The sequence below is a fragment of the Arachis ipaensis genome, chromosome B09 (assembly GCF_000816755.2).
Source record: "Arachis ipaensis cultivar K30076 chromosome B09, Araip1.1, whole genome shotgun sequence".
In the NCBI taxonomy this organism is placed as follows: Eukaryota; Viridiplantae; Streptophyta; class Magnoliopsida; order Fabales; family Fabaceae; genus Arachis; species Arachis ipaensis.
Genome location: NC_029793.2, coordinates 107,387,628 through 107,411,668, shown reverse-complemented (window position 1 = coordinate 107,411,668; position 24,041 = coordinate 107,387,628). Strand labels below are relative to the sequence as shown.

The 24,041-nt window shown below is 34.0% G+C and overlaps 1 protein-coding gene across 1 annotated transcript; it reads right to left on the bottom strand.

Annotated features, from left to right (window-relative positions):
* On the bottom strand, positions 21,607–23,714 carry LOC107617758 (CBL-interacting serine/threonine-protein kinase 4). The gene has a single exon (XM_016319608.2). It carries the CDS (start codon positions 23,494–23,496, stop codon positions 22,159–22,161), a length of 1,338 nt encoding a protein of 445 aa, XP_016175094.1. The 5' UTR covers positions 23,497–23,714; the 3' UTR covers positions 21,607–22,158.

Below are 24,041 nucleotides of genomic sequence, written 5' to 3'. Positions count from 1 at the left end.
TACAAAATAGGTGTTTGTTTCAAGAAAAAATTTCGGATGCTTAATGACGATAATCAGAGTGACGCAGTGGAAGACGAGAGGGAACATCGACACAGTAGAATGCTTCGAGGAGGACATATCGAGTGATTCGAATTTTCGAGGGCAAAAATTTTATTAGGAGGGGAGAATGTAAGAACCCGAGTTTTTCACGTAAAACCGTTTTTATAAAAAATAATTTTAGTATCCGGAATAGATTCAAAATTTAGAAGTTTTAATTTGAAAATAAAAAGGGTTAAATTTGATTTCAGTGAACTTTTCTGAGTTGGAAAATGTATTTCTTTCGAAAAGTATTGTAAAAATGCATACTGGCGCTTAAGATGGCAGTACCGGCTCTAGTCTGTCCAGTACCGCGTATTTTGGAAAATAATATTTTGAAGATTGGTTTATTGTTTTGAAATGGGTAAAAATAATTTAGAATTGAAAATCGGGCACTAATCTTAAAAGTTTTGGCCCAAAATGGGTCAAACGGACCAAAAACGCTAACGGGTTGGATCGGGCCTAAACTGGGCCAAAGGCCCAACATATATAAGCTCATTTAATGAGCTTTGAGCTCATTTTCCAGTCCTAAGAGAGAGATGGCCGCGGTTTTAGAGAGGAGAGGAGAAGAGGGATGACACTATTCATACTCCACTTCCAGGAGCCATAACTTAAGCTACAAAGCTCCGATTGACAAGCCATTTGCAGTCACGCGAAGCTCTTGTCGAGCTCTACATTTCTATTCAAGCAAAATTTTGGTAGGAACTCGAAGCTCAAGTCCCAGTTTGCTGCCCTAAGTTTCTACACGTTTTTGGGTTTAGTTTTTGAGCAATTTTTGTGGTTTTGGTTGTTTAGGTAATCTCTAGTAGCGGGTAATTGTTGAAAATTGCCCCAATCATCTATGGACAAGGTGAGTTGCTCATAAACCTTTATAGTGTTGTATGTTGTGATTTTTAGATTTTGATTTTGGTGATATATGTAATGTTTGTTTGAGCTTTGGTGCTTGTTGGAGTTGGCTTGGCCTTTTTGGAAGCTTGTTAGGACTCATGTGGTGGTTTGTGCATATTGGGAATCGGCCAAGGTATGGTTTCGGTTTTCTTTATGTAATATATAATGTTTATGGACACTTAGGCTAGTTGGCCCTAAGATAGGATTAAATGTTGTTGGTGTATAAATAACTATATGTGAAATGATGTTAATTGTTGTTAGTATTGGATTATTGTGGTTGATGATGATTATTGGGAATTGCTGATGTTAATGAGTATTGATGATTGGTGTTGTTGATGAGGGTTGATAAATGAAGTGGTGGTGTTGTGTGGAATGAATCCAAATACTAATAATAAGGATTATATGATTTGATGAGGTTGTTGGTATTTAATGATTATGAAGGTTGATGAGGAATGTATGATTTATTGTTGTTAATAAGGATTGGTTGAGGTGGTTGATGATTGATGATAAATATTGATATTGTTGGTAATTGAAGGTGAGTGTTGGGATTGTTGATAAATGATGTGAGTTATGAAGTTAGGATAAAGTATGATATTTGATGAATTGGAATGATTGATAAATGGCTATATTGATGTTGATAGTATGATGTTGGAGATTGATGTTGAAATTGACGATGATGATGGTTAGTAAGGGTATTATTAGGTATTTGATAGTGAGAATTGATGATTATATGTGGTGGAGTTGTAAATTGGAGTATGAAAAATGGTAAAATCTGATATGGGATAGAATTAATGTGGTTTTGGTTGGGTTGGGTTATGAAAGTTGGTAAATTGAGATTCTTGTGAGTTTTGGTAAAAGTTAGTTTTTGGTAAACTTTGTCGGATCATAACTTATGCCTCGGTTTTCAAAATTTGTTGAAATGTGATTTAAATTAAAGCTCATTAAAAACTCTTCAAATTGATATAAGGTTTGTAAAATTTGAATTTTTGTAGAGGAAGTTATAATCATTCAAAGATTGGTATTGAAATCTAAAAATTCTGCAGAGTTGCAGAATTTTGTGATTTCTGGTATGTGCGCACGTACAGCCTTGTGCGCACGCACACACCAATGGAGTTTTACAACCTGTGCGTACGCACAGCCCTGTGTGCACGCACACGTTGGGAAGGTCACTCTGTTGGGGGCGCTAGCACAGCTTGTACGAGTGAACAGACTTGAGAATTTTCGTATCTGTGCGTACGCACACCCCTGTGCGTATGCACACTTTAAAAATCTTCCTGGCGTGCACACGTACACCCCTTTGCGTACGCACACGCCCTGTTTCTCAAATTTAAAACTTTTTTCAACTATTTTACCTTCCCAACAAGATTGTAAGCTTCTGTGACACCATTTTTAGATTTTTGCGCTTAATTTTGGGTATGAGAACTTGGGAAAGAACTTTAGAGGTTTGGTTAATGTCATTTTGAAAAGTTAGCAAACGGAGGCTTAGGTTTCTAGTGTACCAAGGATGAGTTTGGTTGAGAGATGAGAAGAGTAGTGAACTGGGTGATTGTAGACAAAAAATTGAGACACTGATGAATTGATGTGTTTGGGATGGAAAGTATGAATTGATGATGGATGTGATGAGTTGAGGACTCAAAAAGGAATGGATGATCCTGATGGATGTTAAGAGTGTGATAGGCACTATATCCTTGGAATGTTGAGAGTTGATAACTGGAAGTGATTTGAGATGAGAAATGATGATGATTTTAGATTGATGGACTTGTGGATGTGGATAGTGAGCTAGGCACTATATCCTTGGAATGATAGTGAGCCAGGCACTATATCCTTGCAATGATTTGTGATGAATTATATGTTGTTGTTGTTTTCCTTCTCTGCCGCAAGAGTGTGCCAGGCACTATATCATCGGAACGATAGTGTGCCAGGCACTATATCCTCGGAACAAAAGCGTGCCAGGCGCTATATCCTCGGAAGTGGTAGAAAGGCGACATCTGAAAGGGTCTGTCGGGTTGGCATTTATAGACCGAAAAGTGATATCACGAGCCAATAGGACAAGCATTCATCATATGCAACTCTTATGTGCTTGTTTGCTCTGACTACTTGGGTTTGACTAATTGTATAATATGTCTACTTTCTTCTTGAAATACTTGCTATATATGATTATTACCTGTGTATTACTTGCTTGCATTAATTGTGATTGTCTGGTGTTGAGGAGGTTAGGTAGGTGGTGGCGATGGAATTGCATGGAAGTTAGGTTGGTGAAGGCTGTAGGATACAGTGGTGTGATTAGCATTAATTAGAATTTCCCTAAGTTTAGATAACCCTGTTTATGGTTTAAGTTCTTTATTTATTTATTTCATTCTAAGCTTGAATATCCGTATGCGATGTGAAGTTCTAGGATTGCCTTCGGCATCCCAAAGCCTTACATCTTACATTATTGGGAACTGTTACCATATTGAGAACCTCCGGTTCTCATTCCATACTTTGTTGTTATTTTTTAGACGCAGGTTACAAATCCAACTCAGTGAGATTGCAGATATAGTGACAGAGTGGAGTATGGTTTGTGGAGTATGGTTCCTCCTTGGTTTATTTCTGTTTTACTTTGTTATAGTTACTCTCACATTTCTTTGCATATTTACCTTTATGGCCTTAGAGGCTTATTTGAGAGATAAGTTGTATAAGCTGTTTTAACTCCAAAGCTCTGTATTTTTCTATGTATAACTAGTCATCTTAAACTCCGCAAGTTGAGGCTAGTTCCCTATGAGTGTTATATTCTTATATTTATATATGTTCTTTTCTCTTGCATCTATTCTTTATGTCTTATGCGATAGCTTCGTGTGAACGTTTCGCGCTTTTGTAAATCTGTCTTTGAGCTTAATCCTTCATCGGGCTTCTAGAATATATTATTTCCTTCTATATATAAATATGTATAAGCCTTAGGATTGTCGTAACCTCTGATTAACCTTTGCTTTACGGCTAGAGGTAAGACTTTTGGTAATTAGGGTGTTACATTTAGTGGTATCAGAGCGGCTCGTTCTCGTGAGCCTGAGGGATGGACCGATTGTGCTTCGTTGCACACTCTGGGTCGTTTTTCTTTCACGCTATTCAGGTTATCTACTTGATATGCATAGCATGCTTGTTTGTGAGTGCCTTTAGGGATGATTGAAGCACTAGGCTTGAGATTTTGAGACTGATCACCTCGATATCGATTGTTTGGTGTGGAAAGAAAGCCCGAATGGCAACTCACGAATGGGGTCGATCACATTAACGGAGAGGTAGTGAGGATGGCTATCCTAACTTATGCGTTACAAGCTCAACATGTACCGAAAAACCAGTTCGTGGAGTTGCGGCATATAAGTTGATGGGTAAGGCTTAACATTGGTGGCAAGAGAAGTGCCAACTGTTTCTTTTGCAGTTTTTACTTAAGATTTTTAATTTCTAAACGGTATAGCTTGGATTCTTGTTAAAAGTGTTTTAAAGCTTAAAACAATTTTGAAAAATCAGTTTGAAACTTTTATTTAAAATGTTTTGTTTTTGAAAACTAAGTTGAAACTCTTGGTCTGAATAATATGGTTTGAAAAGTGCATTTTAAGATTTTCTTGATTTGTGATTTTGGTTTATAAATTGTCTCAACAAAAAGGGATTCGACTTGAAATTATGATTTAAGGATTTTAAATGAATTCAAGAAAGTTATGGTTCAAAGTAATTGATTTAAGAATAAATTATTTGAGTCTTTTGAAAAAGATTTGATATTGATCTTGTTTTGAAGATATTGTAAACTGTTACAAAATCGGTGTTTGTTTCAAGAAAAAATTTTGGATGCTTAATGACGATAATTAGAGTGACGCAGCAGAAGATGAGAGAGAACATCGACATGGTAGAACGCTTCGAGGAGGACATATCGAGTGATTCGAATTTTCGAGGGCGAAAATTTTATTAGGAGGGGAGGATGTAAGAACCCGAGTTTTTCACGGAAAACTGTTTTTATAAAAAATAATATTAGTGCTCGGAATAGATTCAAAATTTAGAAGTTTTAATTTAAAAATAAAAAGGGTGAAATTTGATTTCAGTGAATTTTTTTGAGTTGAAAAATGTATTTCTTTCGAAAAGTTTTGTAAAAATGCATACTGGCGCTTAAGCTGGCAGTACCGGCTCTAGTCTGTCCAGTACCACGTATTTTGGAAAATAATATTTTGAAGATTGGTTTATTGTTTTGAAATGGGTAAAAAATAATTTAGAATTGAAAACCAGACACTAATCTTAAAGGTTTTGGCCTAAAGTGAGTCAAACTGACCAAAAATGCTAACGGGTTAGACCAGGCCCAAATCGGGCCCAAGGCCCAACATATATAAGCTCATTTAATGAACTTTGAGCTCATTTTTCAGCCCTAAGAGAGAGAGGGTCGCGGTTTTAGAGAGGAGAGGAGAAGAGGGATGACACTATTCATCCTCCACTTCCGGGATCCATAACTTGAGCTACAAAGCTCTGATTGATGAGCCGTTTGCGACCACGCAAAGCTCTTGTCGAGATCTACATTTCTATCTAAGCAAACCTGGTAAGAACTGGAAGCTCAAGTCCCAGTTTGCTGCCTTAAGTTTCTGTATGGTTTTGGGTTTAGTTTTTGAGCAAGTTTTGTGGTTTTGCTTGTTTAGGTGATCTCTAGTAGCGGGTAGTTGTTGGAAATAGCCCCAATCATCTGTGGATAAGGTGAGTTGCTCATAAACCTTTATAGTATGGTATGTTGTGGTTTCTATGTTTTGATTTTGGTGATATATGTAATGTTAGTTTGAGCTTTGGTGCTTGTTGGAGTTGGCTTGGCCTTTTTGGAAGCTTGTTTGGACTCATGTGGTGGTTTGTGCATATTGGAAATTGGCCAAGGTATGATTTTAATTTTCTTTATGTAATATGTAACATTTATGGACACTTAAGCTAGTTGGCCTAATATATGATTGAATGTTGTTGGTGTATGAATAATTATATGTGAATTGATGTTAATTGTTGTTAGTATTGAATTATTGTGGTTGATGATAATTATTGGGAATTGTTAGTGTTAATGAGTATTGATGATTGGTGTTGTTGATGAGGGTTGATAAATGAAGTGGTGGTGTTGTGTGGAATGAATCCAAATACTAATAATAAGGATTATATGATTTGATGAGGTTGTTGGTATTTAATGATTATGAAGGTTGATGAGGAATGCGTGATTTATTGTTGTTAATGAGGATTTGTTGAGGTGGTTGTTGATTGATGATAAATATTGATATTGTTGGTAATTGAAGGTGAGTGTTGGGATTGTTGATAAATGATGTGAGTTATGAAGTTAGGATAAAGTATGATATTTGATGAATTGGAATGATTGATAAATGGCTATATTGGTGTTGATAGTATGATGTTGGAGATTGATGTTGAAATTGAAGATGATGATGGTTAGTAAGGGTATTATTAGGTATTTGATAGTGAGAATTTATGATTATATATGGTGGAGTGGTAAATTAGAGTATGACAAATGGTAAAATCCGATATGGGATAGAATTAATGTGGTTTTGGTTGGGTTGGGCTATGAAAGTTGGTAAATTGAGATTCTTGTGAGTTTTGGTAAAAGTTAGTTTTTGGTGAACTTTGTCTGATCACAACTTATGTCTCGATTTTTGAAATTTGTTGAAATGTGATTTAAATTAAAGTTCATTTAAAACTCTTCAAATTGATATAAGGTTTGTAAAATTTGGATTTTTGTAGAGAAAGTTATGATCATTCAAAGATTGGTGTCGAAATCTGAAAATTCTGCAGAGTTGCTGAATTTTGTGATTTCTGGTATGTGCGCATGCACACACCAATGGAGTTTTACAACCTGTGCGTACGCACAGCCCTGTGTGCAAGCACACGTTGAAAAGGTCAGTCTGTTGGGGCGGTAGCACAGCTTGTACGAGTGAACAGACTTGAGAATTTCGTATCTGTGCATACGCACACCCCTGTGCGTACGCACACTTAAAAATCTTCCTGGCGTGCGCACGCACACCCCTGTGCGTACGCACATGCCCTGTTTCTCAAATTTAAAACGTGTTTTCAACTATTTTACCTTCCCAATAAGATTGTAAGCTTCTGTGACACCAATTTTAGACTTTTGGGCTTAATTTTGGGTATAAGAACTTGGAAAAGAACTTTAGAGGTTTGGTTGATGTCATTTTGAAAAGTTAGCAAACGGAGGCTTAGGTTTTTGAGATTGATGGACTTGTGGATGTGGATAGTGAGCCAGGTACTATATCCTTGGAATCATAGTGAGCCAGGCACTATATCCTTGGAATGATTTGTGATGAATTATATGTTGTTGTTGTTTTCCTTCTCTACCGCAAGAATGTGCCAGGTACTATATCCTCGGATTGAGCATGCAAGTGTGCCAGGCACTATATCCTCGGAACGATAGTGTGCTAGGCACTATATCCTCGGAATAAAAGCGTGCAGGGCACTATATCCTCGGAAGTGGCAAAAAGGCGATGTGAAGTTCTAGGATTGCCTTCGGCGTCCCGGAGCCTTACATCTTACATTATTGGGCACTATTACCATACTGATCGAGAACCTCTGGTTCTCATTCCATACTTTGTTGTTGTTTTTTAGACGCAGGTTACAAATCCATTTCAGTGAGATTGCGGATATGGTGACAGAGTGGAGTATGGTTCCTCCTTGGTTTATTTCTATTTTACTTTGTTATAGTTACTCTCACATTTCTTTGCATATTTACCTTTATGGCCTTAGAGGCTTATTTGAGATATAAGTTGTATAAGCTGTTTTAACTCTAAAGCTCTGTATTTTTCTGTGTATAACTAGTCGGCTTAAACTCCACAAGTTGAGGCTAGTTCCCTATGAGTATTATATTCTTATATTTATATATGTTCTTTTCTCTTGCATCTATACTTTGTGTCTTGTCCGATAGCTTCGTGTGAACGTTTCGCGCTTTTGTAAATCTGTCTTTGAGCTTAATCCTTCATCGGGCTTCTAGAATATATTATTTCCTTCTATATATAAATATGTATAAGGCTTAGGACTGTCGTAACCTCTGATTAACATTTGCTTTACGGCTAGAGGTAAGGTTTAGGGTAATTGAGGTATTATAGAAAATTTATTATTAGCATGAAAAATAAGGTAATTTGATAATTTAATAGTACATTCAGGAGATAAATTATACAAAGATGGTACTAAGAGTACAATAATATAGATATATTGTAAAAAAATAATTCATATTAAATGATATACTAACAACATAAATTTATTAATGGGAAGTATAACTTAGAGTATCTGACACAGAGTATTGATGAGGGGCATATTTGTGATATCTTCTAATAGTGTTGTTATATTAGTTGTACCACTCGATGTATCAATTTATTTTTCTCGTCTACTACTTTTTCGGTAACGGGCAGTGGCAGAGCTTAACTAGGGCAATGGGGCCATGGCCCCCCAATTTTTTTAAAAAAAAAATTAATAGTAGTTCTTCAAAAAATAAAGAATAGTTCAGTTGGCTCAAATGCTTTACTATAATTTAGGGTACCTAGGTTTAATTCCTAAAATCATCATGCTTGCTGCTTTGTTTCTCATTATAAAAATACGTTTTGCTTCTCATTCTAAAATTAGGTATTCTTTATTTAATTTAATATTATTTTATATATTACTGTTTATTTAATTTAATTTTTTATATGATAAAAAATATTAGAATATTCAATAAGTATTGATATTATTGTATTTGTATAAATTAATAAAAAAATCAATAAATATTATAAATTTTAATATTTGTGCTTCTAACTTCTTTTCTACATATTTTATAGGATATATATTCAAATTTTTATATAAAATAATCGTGAAAAATCAAAGAATTGATGTATTTTTGAGGAAGACTAATATTCAAGAAGGAGAATATATGACTTCTACAACATCACCTATAAATAGTTCTTCTACTTTAATGAATCACGAAAAAAGTGAGATACAACCTTAAAAAATTTAAAGAGTTGCATAAGATGAGTTTAACCTTAAATTTTTATATTAAATCCCCCCCCCCAAATTTTGTGCACGCCTTCTGGCGGTGTTGCTACCTCTATTCTTCACTCATATTTTGTCTTCGTCGCCTGGCATAATCTTGCCAAGTTGATCAACCACTTCCACCTGAATCTTTCATTGGTATCCTGTAAACTGTAATTAATCTAATTAATCAAAACAAACATATAAACATAGTTTTACACTTTTATTTAATGATGAAAAATAAATTATATTACGTTTTACGTTATATTTTGATTAAGTAAGAAGGATGCATGAGAAGATGGATGAGAAACCAAGGAAGTTTTTCTATTATGCAGTAATAATAATGTGGGTTAAGTATTTTTTTGTCCCTAAGGTTTAGGGTGAAAATCAAATTCGTCCCCGGCCTTTTTTTGTTATTAAAATCATTCTCAACGTTACAAAACATTATAAAATCGTTCTTTTCTATTTCAATTTTATTGTTTTGACCAAATTACCCTTAACAATTAATAAAAATAATAAAAACAATAAAAATAATATTAAGAAAATAAAAACAAAAACACCCCCAATCTCAATTTCTGAGTTCTCTCTCCATCCCCTTCCTCCTAATCTCTTCGAATCCAAGAATACCCGTTCTTCTCTCACACGACGATGCTAGCAACAGCGGCGCCGTCGCTCTCCGACACTGCCACCATTGCTTCCACCGCCTGGACCGGTCGATCCACTATTTTTGCTCCCTCCGATTCCTCCCTCTGCACATGCTTCTCTTGCTCTGTTCCCAGCCTACTCTGCGAGCACATAGTTCCAGGCCTGTTCACCATCGAGTACCTTCGCAGACTCGCTTTTGGCACGAAGATTGAAACCCTGAGCCCTAGCCCTCTTCCTTCTAGAGGCCGTGCGCTCCCACATCTCAGCCACCGCGAGGTCTATGGGATCTTCACATGCAACCGCATCCTCTTCAACCACGTGCAAGATCACACGGGTCGTTGGCCGGATCAAGATTGGGATGCAGAGAAAGCTCTTCTTGTCCGTCGAGCTCCATTACCTACAGCTGCGACACGCCAGCACCAGCAGCAGTAGGAGAAATTTTTTTATTTTTGTCACTTCCTTCCTCTTTTCGTTCTTCCTTTTTTATTTTTTTATTTTTGAAGAACATAAAAAATTTTTATTGTTGCTGATTTTGATCTGAAGTTGCAGCTAATGATGTTTGTTGAATTGTTAAATCTAAAGTTTCTGTTGATTTATTTTATGGTTGTTATTGTTGAATTTGCTGAAAATACTAAATTTATTGTTGCTATTGTTGAATTTGAATGTTGCTGTTGTCGAATTTGGTTTTTGTTCAAGGAGAGAAGAAGAATTGGAGACTGGGGATGGGGACTTCGAAGATAGTAGGAGGAACAAGATGGTGAGGGAACAGGAAAGAGAGACTGTGGATGAGAGTGGGATACTAGGTGTGGCCGTGTGGGGGTGTTTTTGTTTTTATTTTTTTAATATTATTTTTATTAATTGTTAAGGGTAATTTGGTCAAAACAATAAAATTGAAATAGAAAATGACGATTTTATAATATTTTGTAACGTTGAGGATGATTTTAATAACAAAAAAAGGTCGGGGACGAATTTGATTTTCACCCCAAACTTTAGGGACGAAAAAAAATACTTATCCCTAATTATGTGAAGTGAGAGAGAATAAGAGAAGAAAGAGATAATTATAGAAGTCATGTGGATTTATGAGATAAGAGTGAACGTGAATGAAGATGAGGTAGTGGGAGTTCTGTAACTCGGAGTAACTAACGTATACTGGAGTAGGGTATTAGGAAGGAAAAAAGTGGAAAAAAGTTTTGGACACCAAAGCAGGTTTTGCCATTATATATTGTTATAGATTCGTCGCTTGGCATAATCTTGCCAAGTCGGTCGACTACTTCCATGTGAATCTTCCATTGGTATCCTGTCAACGGTAATTACTCTAATTAATCAAAACAAACATATAAACATAGTTTTACACTTTTATTTAATGATGAAAAATAAATTATATTATGTTTTATGTTATATTTAGATGAAATAGGAATGATGCATGAGAAGATGGATGAGAAACGAAAAAAATTTTTCTATTATGCAGTAATAATAATGTGAAGTGAGAGAATAAGAGAAGAAAGATATAATTATAGAAGTTATGTGGATTTATGAAATAAGAGTGAACACAAATGAAGATGAGGTAGTGGAAGTTCTGTTAGGAAGGATAAAAGTGAAAAAAAGTTTTAGACACTAAAACAGGATTTATCATTATATATTAGAGGCCTGCTACACATACAAGTCTTTTTGGCTTACAAGTCTTACAAGTTGGCACAAGCCCAACAAAACACACGCATTACACTCCCACATTGAAGAGTAAATAAACGCACGTTATTCAACCACTTCATGTTTCCAAAGCGCGCTACTCATCATGCATTATGAACGATTCTTCTTCTTCTTTCTCCATGAAATGAGTTTCTTGCCAAATTTGAAGATAATGGAACTTCAGAAATACACCCAAACGATTACAGAAATACACCCAAACGGTTACAGGAATTCACCCAAACGATTATAGAAATACACCCAAAGGATTACAGAAATACACCCAAAGGATTACAAAACTACACGCAAAAGATTTAAGAAATACACCCAAAATTCATTGAAGTACACCTTATGCATAATTCAGAACTCTTTCTCTTTCTCCTCCTCATCTTCTGCTGCTTCTTCTTCTTCAAAAACGATTTCAGAGCTTGATGTTAAAAAACAATGGAAATCGAGAATAACGAAGAAAGAAAACAAAGAGAAAAGCACGTAATGAAGAAGGAGAAAGAGAAGGCAAGAAACGAAAGAAAAGAAGAAGAAGAAGAGGAAGAGGAAGAAGAACGTGCAGCAAGAAAAAGAAGAAGGTACGGTGAAAACCTGCAGTAACGATTCGAAGCGTGTTAATATAAATGACTTGTAAAGACTTGTATAAAAAAACGCTTGTATATGGAGAATTATTCTATATATTATTATAGATATACATCCAACCATACTAATGGACCATAAATTTTTTATCGTCTTCCTTCCTCCTAATTCATTGCTAACATGATCATCAACGTCGTATGTTGATCTCTCTCGACATTCTTCCTTCAATGAAAAAACTTTTCACTATCTCTGAGAATTCTGCACCTATTATTTTCCATATCTTTTTTATAAACCTAAGATTGTATCCATCAAGCTCTGGCATTTTTGTAGATTCACACAACTAAATTGTTTCTTTTATCTCCTTATCCGTTGAAATTGTCTCAATCTTTACTGCTTATTCTTTTGTAATCTTCAGCACCATTCCATCTTGAAAACTAATGTTTTTTCTTTTTTCTTTTTTTTTTTTTATTTTTTTATTTTGAAATCGAAAGTGAACTAATTTTGTTTATTTATTTATTTATTGATTTATTTATTTTGTTCAGATTCCATAACTTTATTTTAATAAGCAACGGGCAGAAGCAAAAGAAACTTAGGTAGCTACATAAAAATAAGCATACAGCCAAGCCCAGATTGGCTTGTAGTTGGACGAAGCCCTTATTTTGAGTACCCCAATACTACAGAAACTGAAAAAAAAAAAAAGAACCTTGATTCTTCCCACCGAACCAAAAAAAGAAAAATCAAAAGAAAGAAAGAAGAAAGAAGAACCTAGATTGACTCACCAAAACAAAGAAAGATGGGTCAAAATTGAATTGTCTCGCTCACTAGTATAGACACAAGAGTGACAGGGAATTTAACTTTGTTCCTCCACTTATCTTGCTTCTTCTATGAGCTTCTTTTTCATTTGTTATAATAAGTTGCCATAAATAATGCAACGTTGAGACAAAATTTCAGTTTCAACACGATTCTACAATAAATGCTTAGATTGCTTACCAAAAATATTCTTGACTGTTCGTACCAACCGTCATAGAAATTTCAACATTTTTCATTTCAAATTTTATTTATTGGAACATTTATTTCAAAATATTTAGAGCAACTCCAATGCTAAGAAATAGAGTTCCTCTTCTGACATATGAGGACTCAATTATCATTAGAATGAAGAGGAAAAGATGGCTCTTTACGGGGATCAAGGTTGAGAGTCCCTCTAAACAGGGACTTGCAACAACCAATAAAATCATGTCATGTGGTAAGTTAATAAAAAAATAAAAAATATATTAAATATATATTAAATACTTATATATCTATTTAATTAATTATTTATATTAATTATTTAATAATTAGTTTTGAATTTTTATTTATTGATTATGATATAAAATCTAATGTGAAATTATTTTTTATGACAAGTGGACCATAAATAGAGACTGAAATTAGTTCCCACTGGAAATAGTTTTATACGGTATCATATATGGTAAAACAACAAACCTACTTTTAATTATTTTTGCATTCGGCCATGGGTAAAACGAGAAACCCAATCTGAGTCTTGAAATTTGAGTCTTGAATTGATTTTTTCTAGGCAGCCCATTTACTTCATTGACTCATGATAATGGCCATTTGTCCATCGCAAGCTTCTTGTAATTAATGCTTGAGTTCTATTATGCCCAACCAGAGATTTCCACGAAATTTTTTATTTATTGAACTTATTTTCAAGCACGATAAACGGATAAAGCATTGTGGAAAATATTCTTAGATTTTATTATAACGATTTCAATTTAAATAATATATTGATTCAAATTAATCTATTATTCATTGCAATTTCTATATTCCTTTTTGTTTTTAAAATGCGTATATTCCTTGTGCATAATGGTTGATTATAGTATTTGTCAAAGTTAAAGTAGGGTTACTAAATTATCATGAGTTGTATATAAATCCTTGCAACTTTTTTTTTTTTTTGGAGGAGGGGAGAAGAGTGAAAAAGTATTACTAGAAATGGCAATGGAGTTATATGGGACGAAAAATTCAATACAATTCAATGAATTCAATCTAAACACAAATTTAACATAATTAATCTACACACAATTTTTAACATACAAATTAAAACAAACTAAAATAAAAAAATACTTCCAATAAAATAATATAACAATTTTTAGTGGTCGATCATAATTCGGTGATAGTACTCCAATCTTATAATGAGTAATTAGTTATTATAAATTTAAATATTATATATATCGTTAATTTGTTTCTTAATAAAACATATAAAAAAAGAAGATAAAAGTCACTAAACATACACTTATATATAAGATTGGCAATACTAACTCTATTTGCAGATATCCAATCCAATCAACCGATTCGGATAGAGTTGATAACTCGATTCACAGCGGGACGAGTTGAGAGCGAAGTGGGTTGAACTATGAGTAGGGTCGGGTACGGATTTAGGCCTAAATCAACTCGTACCCATGATATATTATAATTTATAATTAAACATTATTACACATATATATGTAATGAAGTTGATGAAATTAAATTCACATTCTCTTTTTATTTAGTTTAAAAAAATATTTATTATAATTTTGTTGCTTTTTAATTTTAATATGGACTTAATTTTGTATTTTCTATTTTATTAGTATGTTTATAAACTACGAAATGATTAAACTTTATGTTTGATTGAAAAATTGATTTGTGTAAAATTTTAGAGTGCGAATGGAGTTAGAGTTGAGAGATTATTAGCCCACAAATAGAATAGAATTGAGTAAATGTTAAATCATATTCTATTTTACTCATTTTTCAATCCTATTTATATAAAAATATTTATTTATTTTTTTTTTGGGTATATTTTGCAAATCCCCGTGAAAACGGGTACCACCTCCGTTTTTATTTATTTTCGAATGGGTTCGGTCCTTGTGAAAATTTTGTGAATTCCTGTTAGTTCCGTCGTCATGATTAATTCCTAAGGATAGATTTTTGCCATTTTTATGCATTACTCATTATTGTTTTTTATTTATATATTTATTTATTGAGCACCGCTAGGGAGACAATGAGATATGTATACAATGTATACAATGAGCTGTTTATTAGGCCCAATTAATATTAATAGAAAGAATTAATCAATTAATAACCCTAATCATATTTTAGCTGTTTATTTTAACATACCACCTAATTTCTTATATTCACAGTTTTTCCCCAAATCAATCAACCCCTTTGTTTTGCCGTTTTCCCTCCCCCCACACCCAAACCCTTGCTATTTTTGAACATTGCAGTAACGTGACAAAACCCAAACCCTCTCGATCCTTGATCACACACAATCCCTGTTGCAACAAAGGAAGGTCACCCATCAACTCATCAATCCTCACAATTGGTATCAATAACGGCGCCGTCTAAGTCCTGATCATCCTGCCGTCTCTTCAACGGAGCAGCTGGGCGCGACGCCGGCCATCGGGAACGCCCTCAAGGAGCCGTCATCCACGAAATGTGCAGCAGCCGACTTCTTCTCGCGTGGGCACTTTCATCTCCTACTATCGGAAGAAACCCCCACCTGCTCGTCAACGTATAGATCACCGGAACCTCAAAGAACATGTGTATGAAACGTGACGTATTCTAGCTGATCATTGTTAAAAATGGGTTGATATTTGTTGGATGGTTACTTTAACAGTATGTTGGATGGTCACTTTAATAGTATTTTGGATGTTCACTTTAAGTTTGCAAGTAGCAATTTATAAACATCTAACTCTTATATAAATAAGCATCCATGGTGAACAATTCATCGAACCATTCTCACCTTATTAGGCTGCTGACCGTCAGCAACAAAATGTTCGGGAGCTTCTTCCGGTGGTTTCAATGGAACCATTCTCACCTTATGATGCGGTGTCGCTAGAAGGAGCCACACGCTAGGAGAAGGGCGTTCACCAATGAGGACCTCAACGTCTCCGGGAGCGACTTCCGGTGAACACGAGCCAGTGAGAAAAAGAGATAGTAACGTCGGTGAGAGGGGTTGCGTTGTTGGTTGTGTCGGCGACGCCGTTCATAGAGAATAGGTCATGGTTTGTGTTTTGGTTTTACTGAATCCTAATTTTTTGAACCATTCAAACTAACAAATCTTCATAATTAATGATTATAATTCAGTATTAATTTCAATTAAACTCCTGGTATCCAAAATTTAATTTTAATTTCAATTAAACCCCATTGTATACATTGTATAATAATAGCATTGGTTACTCATACTTTTCCTTATTTAAAATATTGCTGATGCTTCATTGGCTCTATTGATAACCGAAAGGCCACATCAAGATTTATCATTGTTTCTAGTTATTTAAAGCCTTGATTATCGTCCAAGTGAAGATACTAGATTATAACGCATTCATATGGTGGAAACCCTTAGAAAGGATTTGACTTAAAAAAATGAAAGAAGGAAACATGCAACGTATTAGGCACAACATGGCTACATATATGTGCTAGTTTTTAATTAGTGGTGTCGTAAGCTTTTTCTCCATTTTTGCTTTTTATCTCTTAATCTTTTAATCTTCAATAATTTCGTCTCTATCTCTTTATTATGTAGGGACATTCTCCCCTTGTCTTTTTCTAGGAAGCATATTTGAGATAGATGATTTTTTTTTCTCCCTACCGTACCGATTATTTATGTTATTATTTCCTTATAGTATTTGTGGCAGATGGAAATTCAAACCAAAATAAAATAAAAATAATTTGATTAGTACTATATTAAAATGCTAAAATATATGTAAGTGTTGTTGGACAAAAAATTTAATCTTAAAAGACAAATATATATATTGATAGATGAGAGGTAGTATAGATAAATTACGGAAAATTTAATGATTTCTTTATTTATTAATTATACGTATGTCAAATTTGAGTTAAATCTCAAATAGTTTTTAAAATTTACCAAATATATCAATTTCGTTCTTGATTTATCAATTATATTTTTTATGTCTTTGAAACTAAAAAGAATATACTTAGTTGGTCTCTTATTTTATTTTTAGCCAATTTTATTGTTGCTGATAATAATATATCAGTGACATATCACGCTAAAGTGAGTAACGATTAAAATTTTTTTTGATTTAATTTAGTCTTTTATTCCTCTTTTTAACCCTAATTACAATAACATTTCATCATTTTCTTCTTTTTCTTTTATTTGTTCACCATCATTATTTTTCTTCTTCTTTGCTATAATTAATAAGTCAAAAACGAAATTAGTAAATCAAAGACAAAATTAATGCATTTCATAATTAAACTTCAGAAATTATTTTAAGATTTAACTCTACAGTCACATCTCTCCACTACAGTTAGCGTTCGATCTTTTTCTTTTCTGTTGATTTTGGTTTTGGTGTCAGCACCACCGCAGAAAGCTGATTTTGTGTCAACCCATGATACGAGCATATTATAATTTGTACATCATATCGAAGCATTTGGAATGCTTCACGCACCGAAATGATAAATTATTTGACCTGGCTAGCTAGATTTTTTTGTGCCATCTGCTATAGATATTATTGCTTGTTGATTTGTTGTCATGAGAGCCTGAAAATATCTATCTCGATTATAATAAACACGCATCCAATTTCTGGAATAATAATCCACTCTCAGTAATTCATCAAATTCATTAGTGTATGCATGTGTCTTTGTATTTTATTTCACTTTCGCTTGTGATGTGAACTTTTCTGTGTATATAACTACCAAAATATTTGAAAAACGATAAAGCAATCCAAATCAATTTAAAATTATTTTATTTTATATTTATTAATTATTTTTAAAATAATATATAAAATTATAAATATTAAATTAAATAAAATAATTTTAAATTATTATTGTGTCTTTAGTATTATTGATATGAATATTGCATGTTCATGTACACACGCGTAGAATGTTGTAATTCAGAGTAATATAATGATGTGATTTGATTTTTTTTTTGTCATTATTATTAGTAGTTCATGTATTTTACTAATATAGATAGATGCATACCAAAATATGATGAATTTGCAGAAATACTAGGAGCCTATAAGTTTAGTAAATAATTTTTTGGAGAATTAGTATACTACTCCAAGATTTAACGAAGTTAGCTTACTTAATTTTCAAAAGTATTAAAATTATTATTGTTTTGGCTAACAAGTGTTGTAATAAGGGTTTTAGTTAAAATTATTACAAGTGAATTTTTTATTTTTAAATAAATATTCAATTTAATTTTTGTTTAATTTTCACAAAAGATCTATGCGGCTTCTAATAAAATATAATTAATTAACAACGCAATCTCTAACTGTTCATTTTTTGAGATATGTCAATTCTTTGTTACCATACAACATGTATATTTATATACGAGGAATGCTAGGTGCCAGTAATTTTGGTATTTTATAACTATTAATTGGTCATTAATAATGTTTTTAATAGTGTGAGATTATATCTAATGGTGAGAAATCACTCACTTTTATTTTGATGGTTAAGTGCTCGCCAGAAAACACAAAAGTTGTTGGCCCTTAGACTTTTCCTTTATATATATATCATAAAGAAAAGTCTAGGGGGATAGCAACTTTGTTAAATTCTGGCCAACATGTAACCAGTAAAAAAAAGTGAACCATTGAATGAAATCTTACACCAATTTCACACCATTAAAACTATTTTAATGATTATTTGATGACTACAAATTAAATAACAAAAATTACTGACCCCTAACATCCCTCTTATCATAATGTATTAATATGAAGCTGCATATTCAACAAACTAACCGTGAATGAGAGAGGCAACGAATTAAAAGATGAATAATATTAGAAAAATAATAATTTAAAATTATTTTATTTATTTTAATATTTATAATTTTATGTATATAATATTTAAAATTATATACTTATTATATTTAATATTATGTATTTATTTTAGAAATAATTAATAAATATAAAATAAAATAATTTTAAGTTGATTTAAAATAATTTTTTCAACTATTTTCGTTAGAAGATAAGGTTAAACGAGCTTTCTCCCGTCCCCAATGCATATCCCTAGAATTTGTAATTTCGTGACTGAGCTTCTTGTAATCTTGTCACATATCCAATGGAGAGAACCAGAGAGATCACGATCGAACTACCTTTGTTTTATTTTATGTTTTGACGGGAACCTTTATTATTATTATTTTATTATTATTAAAAGAAATTAATCGATTATTTAAAAATTATCACGCTTGCATTGTAGCCGTTGAATTTAGAAGACATGTACCTATGTAGGACCTTCCCATCACTTTCTAGGTCCCAATAATGCTCCTATGCTGAACCCATTATGCATCTCTCTCTTCTTTGGAATAATATATACATATATTTTTAATACTCTACGAGAATATGAATTAAAGTAGCATATACATTCATGCCTGAGTTTTCCTGTAATACGGAATAAGACTCATCAGTGTCATGCATTAGACAAAGAAACTTTCCCAAGTCACCATAGATAACTAAGTTGAGCAAAGTATATATTTAACGAAACTCTTCCAAAAATATTTATAAATTTGTTCCATCTTACTGTATGTCTTATATTTACTTATTATAATAAAATTTTATATACTTTTTTAGCAATAATTGCACACACTATTACTTTCTTAATAACACTCCATGCTTGAGGAAAATTCAACATCCCAAAAATAGAGACATCCTTTGCCGAGATCACGTTAATGGAACCCTTATCAAAAATTCTTTCAAGAGAGATGAATCAAGATTGGTACGTCCCCTTTCTTCATGATTACCAGCCAATGAAAAGGGATACAATCAGCCTCCCATACAATTCTTATTATTGTTAGATCCGACCCATAATATAACTCGTTTACGAACAAATAATAACGGTTTACAATGTAATCTTTATATGAACACATCTTTATGGTAGCGTTTGAAAGAGAGACAAAGATAAAAAGATTAAGATTGAATCTGAGAGACAAAAATTAAAATAAGTTTTAGTATTGTATTTAGTGTAAAATAGAAGATAGAAATTGAAATAAGAATGAAGTCTTAATTTAATTTGCACAAAGAATAAAATTAGAATTAATTAATTAAAATAAGAATATTTTAAATACAAAATATTATTAAAATTTCAGTTTCTATTTTAAAAAATTTTATTCTTCTCTATTCTATTTTTTAAAAATACTAAAATATTAAAATTTTAAAGATAAAAACTAAAATTTTAATATTAATTTCTAAATTAATAAATATAATACTAAGTCTCAGTTTCATAATATCTGTTCTAATACCTCAAAATAAACATATGTAATCCTCGTCGCGGACAGCTGCTGCCCGGGGTGAAGGGCTGTACGTCTTCGGGTAAAGAATGTCTCTGCTGTCTGGTATGTTACTTTAACTTAAGCTTCAAGTATTCTTAAGAAATTTTTGTTCACAATGAATAAATATAGGATAGTAGGATGTGACAAATTTGTAAGTATTTTGAAAATTTTCATTCAATAAAATTTTCATAGAGTTCCATTGAATACTTTGTCAACTAAGTAGTGAAATGTTCCCAACCACACATTAATATTGGTGAATAATGACTCTAATTATTAACTATTTTTATTCTCTCCTTCAATCATGTCTTATTGTATTATATATACTATACAACTTGATGTCTTGTATATATCATGGATGGGTAGGAATGAATACGGAGTAGTCCTTCTGCTATTTGCCTTTATTATTTGTCTTTCGTCATGGAAGATTTAAAAAGCGTTATTTGTAACATAAAATTAATCATTATATATTTGTATATAAATATATTTATTATTTAATTTATTTTTAATATATATTTTATATTAATAATTAATTTTAGTGATTGATGTTCACAAAATTGTTATAAATATTCATATGACGTCCAATTTCTTTCCTTTTTTTCGAAAACTACTCAAAAGGGTATTCATGACTCATGAGTAGTAAATTTATGTTCGAGCATTTTTCATATGTACAACAAAAGGTCATTAGGGGTTTGGACGAATTTTTTTAAAAGAAATATTTATTCTGTTATAATCACTTATTTATTCTTGTTCTGATGTCGGTAATATTTTTTCGATGTGTAGTTTAATTGTTTGCCATCTAAACCCTTTTCCATAGAGCACATGGCTGGAGTTGAAATGGTAACTCAGAAGTTCTTCAGTGATTATAGTTGGAATCGAATCAAGGATAGGTGAAGAAGTACCTACAAAAGATGTATATAAGAATTCTGAATATAAAATGTTAGAATTGAGAACATAAAAATATAAGATATGATATTAATTTGTAAAAAGTTCATAAATTTTCTTTAATGAGAGATAGAAAGTGCTTTATATAGACATTAAGTTGGTGAAAAATATTGATGTTACAACCATTTGGTCATTAAATCAGCAATAATAACTAATAAAATCGTTGATTACAAACTAAAAATGAATTATAATTAAGGCAGAATTATAACCAATAATGAACAATTAAGTCGAATTATAATTCTTATCGAGTAATTATCAATTCTCATTTGGGAGGGAATCATTTTGCTATTTGAGAATTTGGTGATCAGTGTTTCATAGGTCGTTATTTTGAGAGTCTGAAGATGGCAAGGGATGACTCCTACTTTCCTTGTCATACACCGAAAATGTCCCTCCATTCGTGAAACCTTCGACACACGATTTTGATGGTGTTCACCGCGCCACTCGTCGCCTTGGCCCCCCTAAAAACAAATAAAGAAACAAACCAACAAACTAGTATAATTCCCCACGCATGTGTAAAAGAAGGCAAATAATATGCCAGAAGATACACAGGCAAGAGTATATTCATATTTTAGTAGGAACTATAATACTGAACAGAGTACAACTTAAAAAATGGAAAGTACAGAGGAGGATCTAATTAGATATTATCATTCATTATTAGCTAAGAGTCTAACACTCTTAACACAAGAGAAACGTACAAAAATTTTTACCATGGACTCCAACACAAAGACATTAGACACCATTGATTCTCATGTACATACCAAAACACAAGTAACATACCTATAAGCTATAGTTACCTATATTTTCCACCTAGCTAGCACAAAGAGTCATTTTTTCAGCGTATCACAGCACAATCGCACTCATGAATTCATCAGCTTCAGCCTGCGCTTAGCTTGAGTTTTCGTTCTCCATCAACCGGGTCTGCAATTCTGTCGTTAATTAATTAATCAACTAATTGACTAATTAATCAGTCCTTCATACTCACATCACCCGATGAGAACAACTCACGGTCCATATCCGAAAATTGCAGCAACTTGAGCATAAGAACCATGATATCTTAATTCCAGTAGAAACTTTCACCAATCATTCACTAATCACTATGGTGACTGTGGTAGCAGTGGCGATTCACTATGCCAAGAAAGCACAACATCTTGCAACCCATCTTTCAAGTCCCTCCAATGAAGCTCCTCAAACTCGAAACCACCTTCAACCACCCTCACATCCACCATCAGCAACTCACCCTCTACAATCTCAAGAACCTCGACCACCAACACCACCTTCCCTTTCCTCAACCCAATCGCTCCGTTCTTTCCGACCTCAACCCTAAACCCTAAAACCCCGCCAATTTCCTTCACCTTCGCCTCTACCACCTCTGCCTTAGCATCTGAAGTAAACCTCTTCTCCCTCCTATTCCCAAAGGACGTTGTTTCAAACAACCCCCTCAAGTCCAAACCCGAAGACAGAGAAATGATATCAAACGCATTCATTCCTTTATTGTTAATCCCTTTGCAAGAACTCTCATAATAAGGATCCGAGCCGAATACACTCTCCTCGGGTTCGGGTTTTAAATATTTCTTGAACCATGAATTCTGGTAGAGAGCTTCTACACTCATGCGAGTTTCCGGGTTCGGGTCGAGTAACCGGTAGATAACGAAACGCGCAGGTTTCGATATCCACTCTGGGAACCGGTAATCTCGCCGGGAAATCTTCCGGCACATCTCCGGAATGTTTGAGTCGTTGAACGGGAGGCTTCCAGCGAGGAGATTGTAAAGGACAAGGCCGCAAGACCAGGCGTCTGCCTTTGAGCCGTCGTATCCGGCGGAGTTTCCACGGCGGCGGAGTATCTCCGGCGCGGTGTAAGCCGGAGTTCCGCATGCGGTTTGTAGGAGGCCGTTGTTGAGCTGTTCCGGAAGTGCGGAGAGGCCGAAATCGGAGACCTTCAGGTTTCCGGCGGCGTCGAGGAGGAGATTCTGCGGCTTAAGGTCTCGGTGTGCAACGCCGTTACGGTGGCAGAACCGGAGCGCAGAGACCAGCTGCTGGAAGTACCGCCTCGCCGCTTGCTCCGGAAGCGGTCCGCGGCGGAGGATCTTGGCGAATAGCTCCCCGCCAGCGGCGAACTCGACGACGAGGTGGATCTTGGTCCTGGTAGCCATGACCTCGTGGATCTTGAGGATGTTAGGGTGGTCGTGGAGGCGGCGCATGGCGGCGATCTCGCGAACGATGCGTGGCTCCATGGCGGCGTCCACCGTCTTGGATTTATCAATGATTTTGACTGCTACGGTGGAGCCATCGGAAAGCGTGAGCGCCTGGTAGACCTTGGCGAAGCTTCCGCGGCCGAGGAGGCGCGTGAGCTGGTACTTGCCGAGGATAGTGGTTGAGCGCGGCGAAGTTTGCGGCGGTGATAGTTGCTGTTGCGACTGCAATGGCGGTTCCATGGTTTCGTGCTTTATTTATTTATTGTTTTAGCGGAATGGCTAAAACGGTAAAACACCCACGGACAGAAATTGGTGTCTATGAGGAATTAGGTTTATATAGACAGAGGGGAATGAATGCTTTGGGTATTGGCTTTGGTTTGTGAAGAGTGTAAGTGAGAAAGTTCAAGTTGCCTTCAACTTGAAATAACAAATTGACGAGTGATTTTTACGGGGTTTATGCCTATTTTTACTCAATTTGTTGCATTTTAAGCTCGTCGATGCCTTTTTTTGAATTATTTTTTATTTTATTAGTGGCATGTATCAAGCAGGTAAGGAATAATTTAATTAAAGGAAGGTAGAATACATGTTTAAAATTTGTCAAGAGAGATATTTTGCTTATTAGAAAATGATTATTGGTTGGCGTTAATAAATGGCGGTTAGCGTAGTTAGCAGCCGTTGAAACTTGGGTGTGGAAGATTGGTTTTGGGTATGGATTGTAACGTGCACCCTATCTGGCCTGTACTCAATCTGATCTCATTCGGTTGGGTAGGGTTATCAATCCGATT

What these genes read in the sequence shown, in the direction of transcription:
- LOC107617758 (XM_016319608.2), bottom strand. Translation starts at nt 23,496, where the DNA reads ATGGAACCGCCATTGCAGTCGCAACAGCAACTATCACCGCCGCAAACT.